We start from the raw sequence: 19,271 nt of genomic DNA, 5'->3' as shown, positions 1-19,271 counted from the left end.
GTTCCCTGGCAAAACCATAAACAGGAGGAAAATAAAATCACTGCTGGGCAACGCGCCTTCGTGGGAAGTGACGTCGGCATCCCTCTGATGGCGCGTTTCGCCATGACCATGAGCCGTGCCCGTGACCCAGCCTGCCCAGCACTGCTGGAGTCTCAGCGCCGGACCCACCAGCCCCACGGGACTCAATGGCTTTTACTGACAAGGGTGGAGAATGTGAAATCCTTGGGGAGTGAAACCTCCAGGTGACAGGCAGATGTGAGCTGTGAGCAATACAAAGGACAGGGAGGTGACAGAGGAGCTGCCGCTCTCATTGAGGTGGGCACAGGAGATGGATCTGGTTAATATGAAGCCAAATCACGGGCTCATATTAAAAGCTCGGCTCAGGTACAGGGTGGGCGACTCATCCCGGGGAGCAGTGCCCTGAGACAGGGATCTTGAGGGGCATTAGGTGTGACAGGCAGGATGGGAGCCTGCGCTCGCCTTGTCCCACGGAGACGGTACAAGATCCCACCCTGCCACGGCCTTGTCCAACGATGCTGCACTCCTGCGATAAGGAGCTGGAAACCCCGGGGCTGCGGCACGTGGAGCCCAGCCTGGGTGCAACCCCTGGGTGCCGAGCAGGTCCTCCTCCATCCTGGGTGCTCGGTGTCCCGAGCATCCCGTTCACCCCAGGCCATGCCGGTGGGGCACAGGGCAGGGCGGCAGAGACAGTGGTGATGTTTTGTGAAAGATATTGTCCACCAGGTAACCAGAGGCTCCTTCTCCACGTGCCTGTCTTCTGCCCGGAAGAGCATCTCCCCCACCTTGGTCCCACAAGCGCTGCCTTCGGGCCAGCTGCTCAAGGGTCAGCCCCTTCCGCCTCTAGGAGAGATGCTCCGGGGAGCTGCAGGCAGCTTGGGCAAAGCAACCTCAATGACCTGCCTCTCCCACCCCATCACCAAGGCCAAGTCCTCTGCTGCCTCCTTCTGCCCACGGCGCCAGGACCCCAAGACGCCCCCTCCAGCTCCGCTCCTACGGGCACCATAAACATTTCCCCTTGCTCTCGAGGCACATCCACCCAAGAAAGGAGGACCTTCACGAGAAAATAAAGAGAAAAATGTGCAGGGAAGTCACCAGGAGTCCCAGCACAGCTGATTGGGACCATACTGGTGGGACACAAGGGACAGGGACAGGCTGGCAGATGGGGGGACGCAGCCACAGGAGGAAGGAAGCAGCAGAAGCCCATCTCCCTCGGCCACGCCCAACAGCAGCTCCCATACCATAACCTCCGTGCCAAGCCCGGACTACTCTAAGCTGAAACACCCACAAAGGTTTTCCAAACGAGGAATGGCACAGGTGGGTGTTGAATCCAAACCCACCATCTCCAGCCTCTCAGACATCCCACAGGTAGCAAAAGGAGTCAGAAGACAACTCCCAGGGCAAACAGCAGCGCTAGTGGGATGATTTCCAGCGCCGCAGCATCCAGCTGCCGAGTTTCGGGGGTGCAGGCAGCTGATATGAAGGTTTTGCACCCTCCTCCTCCTCTGCTCTGATGGAGCAGTGACAGGAACCAAGACAGTGGGCTGGGACAACCTGCAACCAGTGACCATGCCAGGCAGCTGAGCTCGCAGCCCTGCTCTGCTCCTGGCCATGTCTTGGAGGAGGAGGAGGAGGAGGAGGAGGAAGGCTGCCGGCAGTGCTCGGGGTTTGCTCTGTCCCCTCCATAGCAGGGTGGGCTCTGGGGAATGAGGAGGAGCACTTAGGCCACGGCGAGGCAGAGCCTGGAGCGACGTGGCACGAAAAGCTCACAGCCCAGTGCACACGAATGTGTAATGAGCACAGACACGGCAATGTGGGGAGATGCTGAATATGAAGGATTAAAGAAAAAAAGAGAAATTAATCTTATTCATAAGGCAGAGCGGGTTTTTAACTCATGCACACAGCTGCTGGGGTGGGGTCAGCTTTTGCGGGGTGGCTGCTGCTTTGACACAAATCAGGAGAGAGGGATGTAAGGCCGGGCACTTCCCGGCGATGCCAAGAGCTGCACGGGCACGATCCTGCGAGCAGAAAGCCTCGGAGCAGGAACGGAGCCCAGCTCTCACCCCAAGTCCCTGCTCCCCTGAGCACACACTCAGCAGGGCTCAGGCTCTCCAGCTGTTGGGAGCCAGCCCCCTTGTCCCCCCAGTTTCTCACCCTTGTCCTTCGAGGCCAGCACCACAACGGGTCTGACCCTATTCAGCCAAAAGACCTCGAGGCACATTTTGGGGAGGGAGATGCTGCCAAAGCCAGGATGGGGCTACCAGGAGGGATGGAGCTGGGCTGGCTGCTGCTGCTGAGCTCCCCTCGCCCATCCTGGGATCCAGCACTCAAGGGAGATGTGGAGATGCCAGCACTTGGTTGAATCCCATCTCCCACCCACCCTTGTCCGCAGTGTGTGACTTCCCAGGAAACACAGGGCTGTTGGGCGGGAGCTCGGTGAAAACACCTCTCTTTTAATGCTTTTGGAATACAATGGATAAAGCAATACCTAAAAGTGCTCCGGGATCCGTCTTGCACTCACTTTCCAAAATCGAGGACCATCCTGGCGCCCTTCGGTGGCAGCTGGGTGCTCCGTGGGAACTAGGCGCTGCTCCCCTGTGGGTCACCCCATCGCTTTCTGCTTCATTAACCCCTTCTTTGCTCCCTGATGGATCTTTGCATCCAGCTTCCCTGTAAAGAGGGGATTAAAAAAAACCCACAACAAACCCTCATCACTCTTTATTTTTAAATGCTATTTGCAATGCAAATCAGCTGGAGGCAGTGAGGTCTCCTAGTTAGTGTGTTCCTGTCACATTCAATTATCGTGCTTGAGGAGCCAGGCGTTTCCAGACACTATGGCTTCCCTCCGCAGGCACGACACCAGGGAGCTGGAGGCAAGTGTGTCCGACGCGGCAAAGAGATGCCGGAGAGGGGGAAATTCAGCGAGGAGGAGAGTAAATTAACATCCAGCACTTGCCCGCCACTACCGGGGGGAAACCGATCCCTTCGCTCGCCCACAGGATGCGTGTCAACACATTCGAAGGAGCTGGGGGAACATCAAGCACCACGCCAGGGACATGTTTCTCCAGTGTGGTAGAAAGCCGGGCTTGGGGACAATAAACGCTCAGCTTGGGGACGATGATGCAATGGGGCATACTATGTGACAGGGACCGATCCCTCCGTGCTGCCAAGGGCACCAGCCGCAAGGGCTGTGCTGCCTTCGCTACCAGGCAGCACCTCAGGGAGCCCAGGCGCCCGCGGCCGGCTGCTCCAGTGGGACCCGGAGCAAACGCTGCCTCCCCTCGTCCTTCACAGCCCTCAGCGGCTTCGCGGCCAGCTCCGCTTTCCCACCTGGGAGAGGAGCAGGACACCAGAACACGGGATTTGGGCAACTCCTGCGGAAGAAGCCAAAAGCCAGGCACAGCGAGCAAGCCAGGAGGACAACACACTGCCTCAGAGGAGTGTCCCTGTCCCCCTCTCCCTGCCTGTAAAAAAGCAGGGATGCTGCCGCTCTCCCAGGCAAAGCTCCCTCCTCCCAAAGGGAAAGGGAAGAAAGGGAAGGTGACCCTAAGCGAGGCAGCACAGCAAAAAGCCAGCCTCCCAGAGGCTTTGCTGTCAGCCAGCACCTCCTCGAATGCCACGTCTCCCTGGGAACTCGCCTCCCCGCTCCTGTTCCCCTGTTTCTTCCCATCCCCCAAATGCCAGCCTTGTCCTGCCGCTGTAGCTGGGAGCAGGGATGGGGCTCCAATGCATTGCGGAAGCTAGCAACAAAAATTGCAGACCCCATTCTGAGCTGGGATGGGGGGGCCCCAGTCCCTGGGGAGGGACATCGGGGTCCACTGTGGTCACACCATCGGGAGAGGAGGCAAAGGAATCAAGAGTTTGATCGCAAGGAGATGGACAGAGTCTGTCCCAGCAAAATCCCAGTGAGCTGGGTGGAGCCAGAGCTGGCGGCACTTCATCCAGGTCCCTCAGCATTGTCCCTCTGGGGAGTCAAGCCTGGTGTCGACCCACAGGTGAAGCACAGCCTGTGCGGTCCCTGGGAGAGCGGCGTTGCTCCAACCCAGCTACAGCACGCAGCAGATCTCATCCTTGGTGGGGACAAGATCCACCAGACTCCAAACCAGTCCCACTTCAGCCCCTGCTCCAATGCTGCCGGTAAATCCCTGAGTGCCATGAGAAGCAGGCACTTGTCCAGAAAAAATGGATTTAAAGCAGCCAAAGACCATCAGCTTCTCTTCAAATCACGAAAACTTCTCAGTTTCAGCTCAACAAAGAGTCCAACAATGGGCTTCCCAGGAGAGGCAGGTTACAAAACTGCTTCGCTCAGGATGTCCCGCCAGGACAACGCAACCTCCCTGAGACTTGTCCTTCTCTTTCAGCTTGAGTTTTGGGCCAGCCTTGCTCCTGTCTCAGCTTGAGAAGGAAGTTCAACACACCAAAACCATAGCACATGCAAAAACAAAGTGGTAAGCAAGAGTTTGCAAGTGCCATACATACACAAACTGAAACGTGGCATGGTCAGGTCAAAATTTGAAGCAGGAACCAGATGCTGCCAACGTCTCAGTGCAGCAGTCACCAACCTGCAGCCCACAGGACGCAACGGGCCATCTACAAAACCTTTCCACAATCACAAACGAGAAAAATTAAAACCAAGGCCAAGTGAAAAGGCAAAAAAGGGCATTACTGGGAGCGTCTCTTTTCAGACAGCGTTTCGCCCTGAGCCGCAGAGTTTGCAATGCGGTCTCCTACAAGGTCGGGGAGATCCACCATCCCCTACGCCATCCTACATGGGAGAAGACTTTCCCCACCTGCCTACGGATGGGGAAGACGCCCCCTCCTTGCAATGGCTGGAAACAGCGATGGGGCACCCAATGAGACTAAGCCAGCATGGCTAGACCGTCCGGAAGCAGTGTGTTGGACCACTGTGTCGCCAAGCTGTGGGGTTTTTGGCAGGAGAAATGCAGCGAGTTCACACTTGCTCCATGCTCTGGTCCCCCACCACCAATGCTGTGTCACCTCCAGGGCTGTAAGCTTCATATTTAACCCATTTCCCTGATCCTCCTGGACCCCAAAAGCAATTAGGAGGCTCCTCTGCCCTACCAGCTGGCAAACATAAAACATCACATAGGTAACCTTTAGGAAAAGGCTAAAAATAAGGCAACAGCCCCAGGGCTTCCTTCTCTTTTCACTTGATGATTTAAGGACTCTTGCGTTGCGCTGCAACGTGTACCTTCGCCCGCTCTACCGTCCTCTTCGGCCATCAGCTATTGAAGGGCGGTTTCTGAGCGATGCTCGAGGGAGGCTTCAGGGAAGCTTTGCCTGGATTCAGGGAAATCTTCCATGAGAACTGCCACCAAGCTTTGTCCTCATACTTTAAAACTAAGCAGGGACATGTTTGGGGAGCGCCATGCTCCCAGATGCAACACAAACACAGCGCCCATCCCTTCCCCACAAACAATAACCCTGGCAGCAAAAATCAAGCTATGTTACTTTTTTTTTTCCCCATCCCTGGGCTGCTAGAAGCAACTAATTTGCAACGGAGAAGCATTCGGATGTCATCGCAGCGAGGTCCATGCTGTTATCTGGCAAGGAAAACCGCTCTGACTTGGCTTTCCAACAAGACAAACTGGCATTTTGTCATGGCTTCAGCCAGGCTTCAAGGAGACCGGGGCAGCCGGCGAGCTCAGGTGGGGATGTGAGCCAGCACCTTCCCCTTGCTCTGCTTCCAGCTTGGAGAATTAAGCTTTTGCCTGCCTCAGATGTAATGCCAGCTCCTATTAAAACAGCCCCTTACCCCAGTGAAAGGTCAAAGGCTTCCCTGCTCCTTCCCTAGGCTGTCACAAATGTCACTCAGCTGATGTCCCCTCCAGAAGGGGAACATGCAACTCCACAGCCACCCCCGGCGCTGCTCTCGTGACAGCTCCCGTCGGGATGGAGGGCAGGAAAGGCAGGGCCAGCAGCAGGAGCGGGCGGCGCAGGCAGCCGCCAGCACAGCCAGCTTCCTTCCAGGCTGTTAGACTGATCCTTCTCCAAGCAGGAAAGTGTCACAACACAAAGGAGATGATGTGACAGATGGGGAGGGGACCGTCAGCACCTGCACCCGGCGAGGCAGACGCGCAGAAGCTGGCCGCCCTGCACTCACACCGCGCGGCAGCTTCCCCTTCAGCCGTCGCCAGCAGCTCTGCTCCTGACCGCAGCCGGATGGAGGCAGATGTGGCAGTGAAGGGGCATCAGACAGCCGGTGCGGGAGCGAGGGGAGGTTAAAGCACGGGAAAAAAAAGGCTGCAGCGGCTGCTCCAGCACACAACAGCAACGAGGCTGTTCTACCGCAGCAAAGACGTTTGCATCCTAAATAACTCACCAGAACCCTGCCTGCTCACCGGCACGCTGGGAAAGACCCATCCCCAGGGGGAGGACGGTGCCACTGGCAAGATCCGAGCGCTGCAGCTCCCCAAGCACCGTTTGTCACCATCGGCTGAATGCACCTCCCCGATGTTGCTACAAAAAGCAGGGAAGAAACCAAATCGGTTTGCCCTGCTCAATGCCCCAGCAGGGCAGGAATAACCCCAACACCCAGGGAGAGACTGAAGCTGTGGGAGAATGGTGTTTCTCTGAGCAGACAAAAAACCTCAAAACCAACAAAAATAACCCTACACTGTGCTTCAAAAGCCCTTACTAACCGGTCCTGAGAAATCCTGCCGCCCCTGCACAGCTAGGTAACTACTCCCGGAGAACCACACTGCAAACGAGAAAGAAAACCCAGTCGTCAGCTCTGCTAAACAAACAGCCAAGACTATTTCTGCTTATGCTGCTTTTAGCCCGTCAAATTAATTTTTCACATCCCCTGAAAGCGTGTACGGTGCCTTCCCCAGGCTGTGTGGTGGGGAGGCTGCTAATAAGGATGGAGCTGACTGCAGGCTCCCCAGCTGCTGCATCCCTCCTCCATCCTTTTTACGGCAATGGGCAGGAATAACTGGCAGCCTGCGGAGGGGCTGGTGGCTCATAAAAGGGACTAACAACGCTGGCAAGCGGAGCGCGGACAGATGCTGCGGCGCTTCCCTGCGAGCTCTGCCAGGACATCCCATCCTGCCGGCCTGCGGATGGAGAACATCCATCTGGCCCCGTAGCTCTTGCTGCTTCAAGCCCTCACCATCTTCACGGGCGAGAGGGTAATTTTGAACCGCAGGCAAGGAGCTAGCGCAGATCTGCCTGAGCATTGCTGCACCGGCCCATATCCTGACCCGGGCTGATGCCAGAAGCGGATCAGCTGCAGACACGAGCGCTCTTTGACTCTCAAGTGTTTGCAGAGGCAGGAAGAGGCTTGTATTTGGAAGGAAGCAACATCTGGGGAAAGGGAACCGAAGGCAAAAAAAAAATATTACAGATGTATTCGAGTCATTAAACAAACACCTACAGATCAAAGAGCACAGGGCAAAGGTTGCGAACTCATATGGCAAAGGCAAGCAGAGGTGGTGATGAGAGCAGGCACGGAAGGCCAAGGGGGGCATCTGTGGAAACTTTACTACTTACAGATTTTGGGTTTTCCTTTGATGGGAAACTTCACAACCATCTCCTGGGGATTAGTGCAGATAAAGACAAATGGAGACCCGGACTCCTGGCTCAGATCCGGATACTGCGAAACACAGACACACACACACAAAACAGAGTCAGGCCGGCTGCCGCGGGTGCAAAGAGCTTGGCAGTCAGGAGCAGCGAAATTGTTATTGAAGAGATGGGTTATATCTAGGCTGCAGAAGCTCAGACTAAACCAGTTCAAGAACTTTTAATGAAAAAAACCCACACAATTGCAGGTTTAGGCCTTAATCAGCGAGCGCCTCGCTAAACTTCTTCTCATTACACCTCTGCCAGAGCTTGCTCCCTTTTTGGATCTGCTCACTGAGCCGCCTCCCTTGTACTCCCTAACCCTGTTCAGCCCCTTTAGCACCGACCTGTGTTGTCCTGCCTCAAGGGTTTGCTTTCACACCTGGCTTAAGCTGATCTAAAGAGTGGGGTGTCAACAGAGAGGCGCTCAGGGGCTCTGCCCTCCCAAGCTTGCCTCCTCACTGTCTGCTTTGCGCTGGGACGAGCATGGGACCGATTTTCAGCCCGATGTATTCCTGGATTCAGCTGACCGGGGATGCAGGTAGCCCCGCTAAACCTCAGCCAGCACACCAGCACCTCAACTGAAACAGCTTGACAAACCCAACAAGATGATGACCACGAGAAGGGTGGCCACCTCTTCTACTGAAGCACCTGTCCCAACTACAGATATATCCCCACCTTTTCGCCACAAAGCTCAGTCCAAACTCAAGGGCTTTAAGATTTGGAAAGCGTGCACCGTCCTGCTGTGGGACATGCAGCCCTTGAGATTCGTCTGCACCTAAAGGGTGAGCAATAGAAAAAATCACTTGCAACACACCAAGTCGATGGCTCGGAGAAACTGGCCGTCTCCATGCAGGGCTGGTGCCGTGCACAGAGCCTAGGGAGGGATTTCACTGCAATGAAGACATGGGGAATTTTATAGGAAGAGTATAAACAGATTGTTTCTCTCCTTAACCATGGAGGGAAAAAGGAGGAAAAAAAAACCACTCAGCAAGGGAACTGCATGGGAGTGCCGTCTGGATGCAGCTCAGCCTCACCGGTGTTCAGGAGTGAAATGCAAAACAGTAATAAAAAAACATAGATACCAACCATCACTTCAGGTTCTCCATTAGCTGCAGACCTTGTGCTGACAGGCACAGAGGCGAGGGCATGCCACGAAGGTGCTCCAGCCCAGGAAACCCTGTTCAAACAGACTGCGGAAGCGGTTTTCCTTCCATGGGAAAACTGCCTTCTTTTATTTTTTTTGCTCCCCTGCCTTCCTCGAGCAGATCTGTCAAGGCTGCTGTAGGGGACAGGATGCCAGACCAGATGGAGCAGCGTGTCCTGGCAAATCCCCCATTTGTTACTAACAAATGACTCCTAGGCTGAGTGTTTGAAAAGCTCTCACCGACCTGCCAAGATGAGTTTGGATTTGCCCTGGAACAGCTGGGCACGAAGAGGGAAGCAGGGAGCAACTCACTCTCCCTGCGCTGCAGCAGGGTTTGGCAGCGTTGCCAGCGGTTAGGGGAGATTTACAGAAGCCCGACACTGCAATTGGATCAACCAGGGAAAGCGTTTCCAGCCCCTCTCATTTTACAACAGCGTGTAAGAGCTGTTTACTGAGCAAAAGAGAGAAGTGTATGTGCACTTAGCTGCTCTGTACAGCACCAGCGCCAGGGGAGAAAGAGCCGCACTGATCCGCATCGCACGCGGACGCCCTGCTGTACCGATCTGGGGTTGGAGGTTTCTTCCTCTTTTTTTCTTTTTTTTTTTTTTTTTTGGCTGAGCCACGTTACTTGACTTGCTTCCACCGCTCCATGCCAATGCCAAGGATTTTCATTTCCCATCTGCAGGGAAGGAGCATCTTGGAGGGTTAGAAATAGCCAATATGAGTATCCCCGGCCAAGGCCTGGTGAGCGCGAAATGCTGGCGCTGCTTTATTGCTCTCGGCATCACACGGGTGACTGGTGGCCCCTCCATAGCCAGAGGACCTGACGAACCCAGCAGCTCCTCACTAGCACGGCCTCTGAAGGTCGCATCATAAAGCAGTGGGGTGTAAGCAACCACCCAAACCTGCTCGCAGAGGTGGTCCATCCCCACTCTACTACACGCAGTTCAGCCAACGGCTTCTTCAGCCAGGTTGTGTGTCCAGGACCGGTGTGCCGTAGAGGTCTTGCTGCCTGGAGCGCAGCTGCTTCCCAAATCTCCTCAGCCATCATCTCCTAGGTGGACCTGGACATCACCATGTCCCTCCTCACACACCTTACAGCCCTCCACACAGGGAATATACCCATAACAGGCACCCTGGCATCAGCAGCAAAAGCAACAGCCAGGTGGCTTTCTCCACTGACAGCTTTCATCCGAAACCAGGATCAAGCCTTCAGCTCCAAAAGCTTCCAGCTCAATCCAGTCCCAAGGCCAATGCGGATGCCACAGCTGCGCCTTGGGTTTATGCTTCCACACTGCAGGTTTTCATCTTCGCTCCCAGGGTACGCTTCTGTACGTGTGCCAAATCCGTTCGTGTCCTGCATTTCAAAAACCTTGGTCCTTCCTCTGGCATCTCACTCCTGGGAGGCAGGGAAGGAGCCCCTCATCAAGCTGCTACGTTTAAGGCTTCCTATTGTATCTACCCCGGAAACCTCTTATCCCATCCTGGTGAACAACAAAAGGAGAATATTCCTGCCTGCCAGAGCCGAGAAAAAGCTGTAACCCTTTCCTCTGTCTAGAGACAAGATACTCCCAGGTGGAGGAGATGAGGCTGAGCCCCCACAAGATGCTGAGCCCTCAGAAGATGCTGAGCCAACATAATGGCCAGGCTCCCCTCTTCCCCCAGTCCCTTCCACAAGTCAATACAACTCATTCATCCCACAGAAATTTAGGGAGGTTTGGGTAAAGTCAGTTTTCTGCCGGGTTAATGGGCTGAACTGCTCAAAGAAGGGTCTGGTGAAGCAGGTGAATGGCAGGACCGCGGGCCAGGGGCTGGTAGGAACGAGACTCCTTAGACAGCAGCAAGATTAGATGTGCCCACCGCGTCTCTTGAAACCCCTGCCTGCAAACTGAACGGAGAAACAGCCAGATATGCTCCTGCTACACGACACTAGGACCGAGAGCGCAGCCTCTCCCCAGTGCACCTGTACCTAACCGATATTTAACATGTTTAGAAATCACCTCCACGGATCTCGTTCCCTAGAGGTCACAGGAGTTGTTAGCACTTCCTACCCAAAATCTCTCCCTGTTGCTATTTAGTGCCCTAAACAGCACTTGCTCTCGACACCACACATGATCACCATGAGCAACACCGCCTGTAGACACCTACTGTGTCCACACTATCTCGTCTGGTCATCGACGGGATCAAGACAGACAGCGTGGCTGAACAACAACACTCCTCCGCCTCTACTGCTCTTTCTGCAGCTCAGCTCAGCGCCAGGACATCGGTACCAACCTGCCCCACGCCAAAGATGCCTCTGCGACTGCCAACCAGTCAGCTGACTTACGCTCTCAGTGGAAATGCTGCCACCAAACACATTTGCCTCTGTTATATTTTCTAAAGCTGTCCAAGTGTCTAACAAGTAAAAAACCTCATTTCTCAATGCTTCTACTGTAAGAGGTCAGTCAAGTCGCTCTACAATCTGCAACACAGTAAGTTTAGGAGACAGAGAACAAATTTACTCCCAACCACTACACTCCACAGACAGCGCCATCAGCACTTCAGCAAACCTGAGACTTCCAGTAAGAGCCCAAAAGCCACGTCTAGTGTGCCACAGAGAGAAGACAGAGCATATCCCCAACTGCAACAGCAGTTTTTTAAATAAAAGGTCAACTTAAGAAGGAAACTAGAGTCCCTCTCTACCAGAGACCAAGAATCAAACCCAGCCAGGAGTCTGATGGCGGATGTTCCTTCTCAATTTCAACACCATTATAATCTTGAAGGTGTAAATAAGACAGGTACCAGTACTCCAGGCTTTGACACTGCCTCTACTGGGAAGCAACTCTGCATTTAGAAGAAGGTGGCTAAAAAGGCACTCTACAACAAATATAGTCCAGAGGCCAGGTTGTCCCTCAAGAAGAAAACCCACGCTCCTCCAATCTTGCAGATCAGCAGGAAAGCTTGAAAGAGAGGGGTTATGCAATATAACTACGGTGTAAAAAAAATGATTCAGCCTCCTTTCAGACCTTCTGCCACCTCGTAGTGGGCTTGCGACGAGGCAGTTGGGAGGATGGTGGGCTCCGTGGGCTGCGAACAGCCGGCACAGCTTACCAACTGCTGCTCCAGCCCACTGCTTTGCACCGTTGAAAACCCCTTGTATGCTCTCCACACACCGGCACCTGTGCAACCACCACCCTCCTTGCTCATCCCATCTCTGCCACCACACCGGTCGGGCTTCAATTTGCTGCTAACAGGTTTGTAAGATCCGAGCTGTGAAGAGATTAGCGGTGGGGGCAGGGGGAAAACAGATCTCAAGGCAGCTTAACACGGGCAGAAAGAGCTCGAGGTGAAACATAGCCTCTGAGGACAAGCTGGAAAAGGGAGCTGAGCACTGAGGTCCTCCAAAAACCAGCCACCAGATTCACCCTCTTGCTGAAGCCAGTACTTTGAACATAAATTAAGTGGCTATCAGATGTCCCCAACAGCCACCCCAATCAAGCTGCAAGCAGGGATAATTGCTAATGAATGTTCCCTACACTTTGTTTGCACCATCCCTCCTCTCCCATCACCAGCTCATCACCACCAGAAATAGCAGCAGGGCTGCCAGCCTCCCCACTCCCCAGCCCACAGCAAAAAAGCAAAGGAGGGGACAAGCCAGCAGAGACACGAACCCACCTTCTCTGACATTTGAGAAAAAAATAAAATCCTGCTAATTTTTTTTCCCCCACCAATCTGCTAAAGTCGATAGTTTTTTGCCTGATTTGGGTATAGCCTGCAGTGGGATGCAGGGGCCATGCAGGTTTGCCCAGCATTGCTGGTAACAATGCGGGGTTTGGGACCCACAGCTTGTCCCGATTCCATCTCATCAGTGGAAAAAAAGCCATGGAGAAGGGCTGTTCCGAGCCCCTCGATTTCTTCACCCCTCCCCGATAAGCTGCGTTCCCTTGAACCCGAGCGCTGTGAACCGAAGGCAGGGGAATCGAAAAAGCCAAAGGAAAACGTGCCAGGGGGGAGCCAAACCATCACTAACGAGATGAGCTCTGCTCCGGTGCATCCGAGGAAGGAACAAAGACACCGCGTGCAACAGAGCAGCGGCTCCACACAGCACAAAGCCAAAACGCTCCCTGGCAGCTTCGTTAATGACCTTTCAAGAGCATCTTTCGCTCTCATTAAGGTCTCCGGACACAAAAGAAGACACGCAGCCGTGGTGCAAGAGACCGAATGCTAACACTGGGTGGGAATAGCCCCGGCATTTTACACACGCGGGCCTAGAGAGCCCTGCAATGCAGCCTGAGCTCTCCTCCGCTCGTCTTGCCCACGGAGCACGCGAGCGCACGGCCCCGGCGTGCATCCCGGTTAGCTGGAGCGTGGCGGAGAATTGCACGCTGGAACCTGTAGTCCTTCAGCGGGTCGCCACCATCCTCTCCATCTTACAGCCGCCGGGAGGTGGCTTTGGGGCACTGGCACTGAACAGCAAGGAGGTGGTTGAGATGTTCTGCAAGGTTAATAATGGAAAGGGTTGAATCATTTTCCTGGCACGCCTCCTCGGTGAACAACAGGGGAAATACAGCTCGCTTTGCCAGGCAGCGCCGGGCCAGGACACCAGCTCCAGTCTTCATTTCCCCGCTGCTCTCCAAGAGCTTCGAAATAAAAGAGGCAGCACTGGAAAGCAACGCTGTCTGGAAAGAATAAAAGCAAGCGGAGCCCATGTGTTGGCAAGAGAGCTCACCGTAAAATGCATTCGAAGGGAAAAAAAAATAATCTTGGCAGAGACGGCGTCCCCTCTGAAAGAGCAGGGCTGCTGTAACCAGCAGTGGCAATAAATCAGCTTTCCTCAGCAGGCCAAAACACGCACTGGGCTCTTCCCCAGGCGTTACAAGAAGCCCCTTGGCCACGCGCGAGGGAGAGGAGCGGGATATGAGGCGTCCCCCTGGGAGCCGGGCACAACTTCCTTCACCCTGTTTTCTTGGTGATTTGTGGGAAAGGCGGATCTGTTCTTCTTTCATGCCTCATAAGCTTCATAGCTGTCAGACTAACGTAACAGGTAATTAACTACTAAACAGCCATTTTCTCCTCCTCTCCAGAGGGAAATTGCTCACCATCCAGCTAGAAAATGTTTCTTTAGTGGTTTGCAAAAGGGAAAAGAAAGTCGAGAGTTTCTGGCGAGCAACAGGGGTGCCATAGCCAAAGAGGGGCATTTGCAGCAATGCCTGCAACACAGACACATGGATGCAGGAGAAACAGAGCCATCAGAAATTACAGAGATGATGCTTCTCCAGTTGTGGGTGCTGCAAACTCCCTGATTCCAGTTCAGGCACCACCAGCATTAACCCTGGTGCCTGCCTGCAGCTACCCCATGGACAGCTGCAGTCAAAACCGAGCCAGCGTTTGAAAGCTCAGTTATTGGCTCTGCGGTCCGTCTGCAGGTAGGAGTTATTTAATATCAAGAGGGAAAAAAGAAAATCCCATCCTTCTCACAGTCAGCAGGACCGGCCTTCAGGAACTGCTGTGCCCAAGCTGTGTCTGTCCTTGTCGCTTTTCCAAGGAGAGCGGTGTTGAAGCATTGTTTCCCCGTCTGTTGTGCTAACAGCAGCAGTCTCCACCACCTCTTTACAAGGACATACCCTTTTGGGGATTATCTAGCCAATGTTCCCAACCCAGCCTTCGCCCTGAAGTGCTCCAGGGCACATTCGCCCAAGGGTGACACCTGACTGGCAACAGGAGCCATCGCCTGAACCAGGAGATGCAGGTTTGCTGCTGCTCCATGTCACCTTCTCCTGACTCAGACCTCTAGTTTCGGAAAGAGTTTCCAGAGCACCAAGTGCTTCAGTTAAAGGTTTGATCTCCCTCATGACATCGTCTTGCATCACACTTTCAACTTTGAGCACCTTCTCAAGCATCATCTTTTAAGGACCTGTTCCCTCTGCCTTAGCACAGGCCAACCAGCCTTTGGCCCATGAGAAACATAACATTTTTCTAAATAGAAATCCAAAAGCAAATCCAACTTTCTAGAAATGCCTGATTTTCTAGCCTGAGGCAGAAACATCCAGTACTGCAGCCTTGTGCACATGCACCCGAGGAACTCTACATGCTGCCCTTGGCCACAGAAGACCACATGGATGCAGAGGAACCACGCCATGGAGGCTGGGTTAGAAAAGGGATATGCACCGACGTTCAAACCGAATCAACAGAATGGGCAAAAAGAAAAAAAAAAGCAGGATTGCAAAGAAACACAAACAAAAGCCGGCAGCCAAACTTTTGTTTGAAAGCCTGTCAGGTCTAGACTGCAACGTGTGAGGAAGGAACAGCTCAAAACCACAGCTGCTAATGGTTATGGATTTGGCAATCAAAATGTCTTTGTTAAAAAAAAAAAAAAAGTTAACTGCCTTACTATTGAGGTTACAAACCGCAGCCTTGATGCATTGTTGCAGTCAACATCCTCCCTGCTGTTTCTGAGAGCTTACATCTGCTGCTGGCAGATCATGTGCTGGCATAGGCTCCCTTCGCAAGGATGCACAAGGAATTCTGCTAGCCTGCCTTCCTTTCCCCTTCTTCCCACAACCATGCCTGTCAGTCCTTGCCTGCTCAGTCCCTCGCATGCTTAGCTGGTACACAAACAGATCCAGATGCAGCAGGCTGGGATCGCCGCAGGATCCTTCCCCCAGCCGGTCAGATCCATCCGGTGGGTGTTCTGCACCTCCCAGCCTCAAGCCCGGCTCTCGTCATGTTCCTACACCACAAGCTGTACTTTGATTCAAAGGGCAGGGGAAGCCATTAAAACATAGTAAGTAATAACAAAGTAAGGACTTTGAAATGTAGATTTAATATTCAAACTTGTGCTGGTGCACTCAGATTTTAAAATGCTGAGCTGGGCTGCCAGGCTTCCCATCCGCAGAGAGACCTGGAAGACTCAGCGGTGCTGGCAAACACGGAGCACGCTGCACCCCCCGCTCTCCCTGAACTGGCGTCACAGCACCTACAGCCACCAATACCCTTCTGCTGCTCAAATCCCAGCCTGAGAAAACACCCGCCCGTGGTAAACCCTACAAGCAGTGTGAGAAGGGCTTGAAATGTTTATAGAGTGCCTGACGACCGTCAGGGGGGAACTGGGTGGACTTGGAAAAATATTTGGTAGCGTACTAGGCTCAGCTGAAAGAGCCGTTTTCATCCTCCTGTGCCAAGGGACAGCGGAGGCAGGGCTAACCTCGGCTGCAATGCAGCCCCACCGTCCGCACTGTCGGACGAGACTTGGCAAGGAGGAGGAAAGAGGTGACAGGGAGGAGGAGACAAGGGGAAACCACAGCACCTGCTTCTGGCTCAAGCAGCTCACAGTGCCTGCACCCTGTTAGGTACAGTCAGACAGCTTCAATCAGCTTCATAAAGTCCTCTCATAAATCAGAGTTGCAAAGCAAAGGGGTAAAACAGCACAGCTGAGCGCAGCAGGTGACAGAGATCAGCTGAACGCTGGAGAAACCCTAATTGTGGTGAACAGAGCCCTGCGCAGATAAGGCATCCGTGTCCCTGCCTCGGTTTACTTCGGCAGCCGCCGCTCCCCACGCTGACCCTTGCTGCTGCTCCCCGAGGAGGTGTGACGCTGGCAGCTGCTTCCAGCTATTGATTCAGTCCCACCAGCGTGATGGGATTTCTCACAGCCCAACACATGGCAGAACCAGGATAAGCATCTGAGCGACCGGTCTGTTCGGGGTTATGAAATCGATGACACGCCAATGAAAGCTTAAGCAAGCGCAGTCCTTGGGCACTCACACATTTACTGCGGTGGCTATATTCTGTAGCCGCCAACTCCCTGGCATTTGGGGTCACCACCTACAGGGTGGTCACAGCTCAGTCTGGTGGAGCTATAACTGGACGGCGAGGGTGTGGGGCACCTGAGCAGCAGCCAGGCTTGAGGTCAATTTGATCTAACCCTTGGTTTCAGGATTAAATAAAAACCAAACACCAAGAAGGTGGCAAGTATCAGTGACCACATCTGAAAGAAGAAGAAAAAAAAATCTCAGATCACTGACTAGTTTGCTGAAATGGCAGCAGAGGCTAAGTCCACAGTCATCATTAATTAAGTCATATGCTTCAGCCTTGGCTTCATTTTTTCCCTAGGGTCTAGGAAACCAGAGGAGAGGGCAAGCTAGCCTCTATCATTCGATTTCTTTGGCATGTTAATGCATTCCTAAATTAATCATCATCAAGTGACAATCTCTCCTTCATCTTAACAGACTGAGCAGTGGCCTCAGTAAACCTGCTGGCTTATGCAAGGCAGCTGGAGCCTCAGAGGAGTCTCTGATGAAAACCAAAGCACTTCACATAAGGAAAAACTCCCCCAGCTCTTACCGTCTATAATCCAAACCAGCTGCGTGCCTGCTCTGCTCTGCTCCTAGAACCACCAACCAGGGGGGCTTTATGCGGTGAGAAACCGAATAAAGAGATGCATCACCCGTAGGTCCCTGCAAGCCAGACTAATGCCTAATACCACTTGACCTGGCATCAGGCTACACGCAAAAGACAAATTCAGCTTCAGAGAACTCAGGGACCTGTGAAGTTCAAAGGCCTTTCATCGGCTGCAATCATTAGCAGCCACTTAGATTGCTGCAGAAGGAAGTATATCTGATCTAGCCTTCAAAACCCTGCTCAAAATCATTCATCAGTAGAGGTGCAGCAACTAAGCCTCAGGAATGAGAAGGCAAATATCCCGCTGGTGAGGGGTGAGCAAAGGTGCCAGGACAGCCGCAGCACTGCACAAACAAGCATTTGTCTCACTCGGAGCCGAGACTAGGAAACCTTTCCTTTAGGGAGAAGGTCCTTGTAAAAAATCTCTACTGTTCTTCAAAGTGCATGTCAGTATACGGGCTTGTGTTTCTCACTCTTACTAACTTCTTTCTTAGGAAAATATTACCAACGAGCTATTGTTCCTTTATTTGGAGATAATCTAAAGAAGCACCTTCCAGAGTCTAAATATAGAAAACTTCTACCCTTCTGTAGTGTTCTACGCCCACTGTAGAGGAGGATCTGGTTTGAGACCAACTAAGGAACCTGAAGGTGCACAAGTCCATGGGACCTGATGAGATGCATCTGCGCGTCCTGAAGGAACTGGCAGATGAAGTGGTTAAGCCACTGTCCATCACGAGATGTCGTGGCAGTCCGGTGAAGATCCACTGACTGGAAAAGGGAAACATAACCCCATTTTTAAAAAGGGAAAAAAGGAAGACCTGGGGAGCTACAGGCCACTCAGTCTCACCTCTGTGCCCAGCAAGATCATGGAGCAGATCCTCCTGGGAAAGATGCTAAGGCGCATGGAAAGTAAGGAGGTGATTGGTGACAGCAAGGGCAAATCGTGCCTGACAAATTTGGTGGCCTCCTACGATGGGGTTACAGCGTTGGTGGATAAGGGAAGAGCGAACGACATCATCTACCTGGACTTGTGTAAGGTGTTCAACACTGTCCCACACGACATCCTTGTCTCTAAACTGGAGACGTGGATTTGATGAGTGGAGCACTTGGTGGATATAGAATTGGCTGGATGGCCACACTCAAAGAGTGACGAGTGGCGTTCCTCAGGGGTTGGCATTGGGTCTGGTGCTGTTTAATGTCCTTGTCAGGGACACGGCCAGCGGGGCCGGGTGCCTCCTCAGCAGGTTCGCTGGTGACACCAAGCTGTGTGGTGCGGCCGACACGATGGAGGGAAGGGAGCCCATCCAGAAGGACCTGGGCAGGCTGGAGAGGTGGGACCGTGCAAACCTCATGGAATTCAACAAGGCCAAGTGCAAGGTCCTGCAGCTGGGTTGGGGCAATCCCAAGCACAGATACAGGCTGGGTGATGAGTAGATCGAGAGCAGCCCTGGGGAGAAGGACTTGGGGGTGCTGGTGGGTGAAAAACCGAATATGAGCCAGCAGTGTGCGCTCGCAGCCCAGAAAGCCCATCACATCCTGGGCTGCATCGGGAGCAGCGTGGCCAGCAGGTCGAGGGAGGGGATTCTCCCCCTCTACCCCGCTCTGGTGAGACCCCACCTGCAGTGCTGCGTCCAGCTCTGGGGGCACCAGCACAAGACAGACATGGACCTGCTCGAGTGGGTCCAGAGGAGGCCACGAAGATGCTGTGGGGGCTGGAGCAGCTCCCCTGTGAGGACAGGCTGAGAGAGTTGGGGTTGTTCAGCCTGGAGAGGAGAAGGCTCTGGGGAGACCTTACAGTGGCCTTCCAGTGCTGAAAGGGGGCTGCAGGAAAGGTGGGGAGGGACTCGTGATCAGGGAGGGTAGTGATAGGACGAGGGGTAATGGTTTCAAACTGAAAGAGGGGAGATTTAGATGAGATATTAGGAAGAAATTCTTCCCTGTGAGGGCGGTGAGGCACTGGCACAGGCTGCCCAGAGAAGCTGTGGCTGCCCCCTCCCTGGCAGTGCTCAAGCCCAGGTTGGACGGGGCTCGGAGCAACCTGGTGTAGTGGAAGGTGTCCCTGCCTGTGGCAGGGGGGTGGACTAGATCTTTAAAGGTCCCCTCCAACCCAAACCATTCTGTGATTCTGTGATCCTTCTTCACT

The 19,271-nt window shown here is 53.6% G+C and overlaps 1 protein-coding gene across 2 annotated transcripts in view; it reads right to left on the bottom strand.

Annotated features, from left to right (window-relative positions):
• Nucleotides 1-2,450: 2,450 nt before the first annotated feature.
• The window catches only part of TRIP4 (thyroid hormone receptor interactor 4), a 35,169-nt gene continuing 18,348 nt past the window's right edge, over nucleotides 2,451-19,271 (bottom strand). The window contains exons 12-13 of one of the 2 annotated variants that reach the window (XM_086471497.1): nucleotides 7,531-7,633; nucleotides 2,451-2,688 (exon numbers count right to left, since the gene is read on the bottom strand). In XM_086471497.1, coding sequence (XP_086327623.1) covers nucleotides 2,621-2,688; nucleotides 7,531-7,633 — 171 coding nt within the window. In that variant the 3' untranslated portion in view covers nucleotides 2,451-2,620. Of the gene's footprint in view, nucleotides 2,689-7,138; nucleotides 7,345-7,530; nucleotides 7,634-19,271 lie in introns of those variants that run through there. The other variant, XM_086471496.1, reaches the window with a different exon arrangement.

Source organism: Leptosomus discolor, chromosome 11 (assembly GCF_034619465.1).
Source record: "Leptosomus discolor isolate bLepDis1 chromosome 11, bLepDis1.hap2, whole genome shotgun sequence".
Classification (NCBI taxonomy): domain Eukaryota; kingdom Metazoa; phylum Chordata; class Aves; order Leptosomiformes; family Leptosomidae; genus Leptosomus; species Leptosomus discolor.
This window is presented reverse-complemented; position numbering and strand designations above follow the sequence as displayed.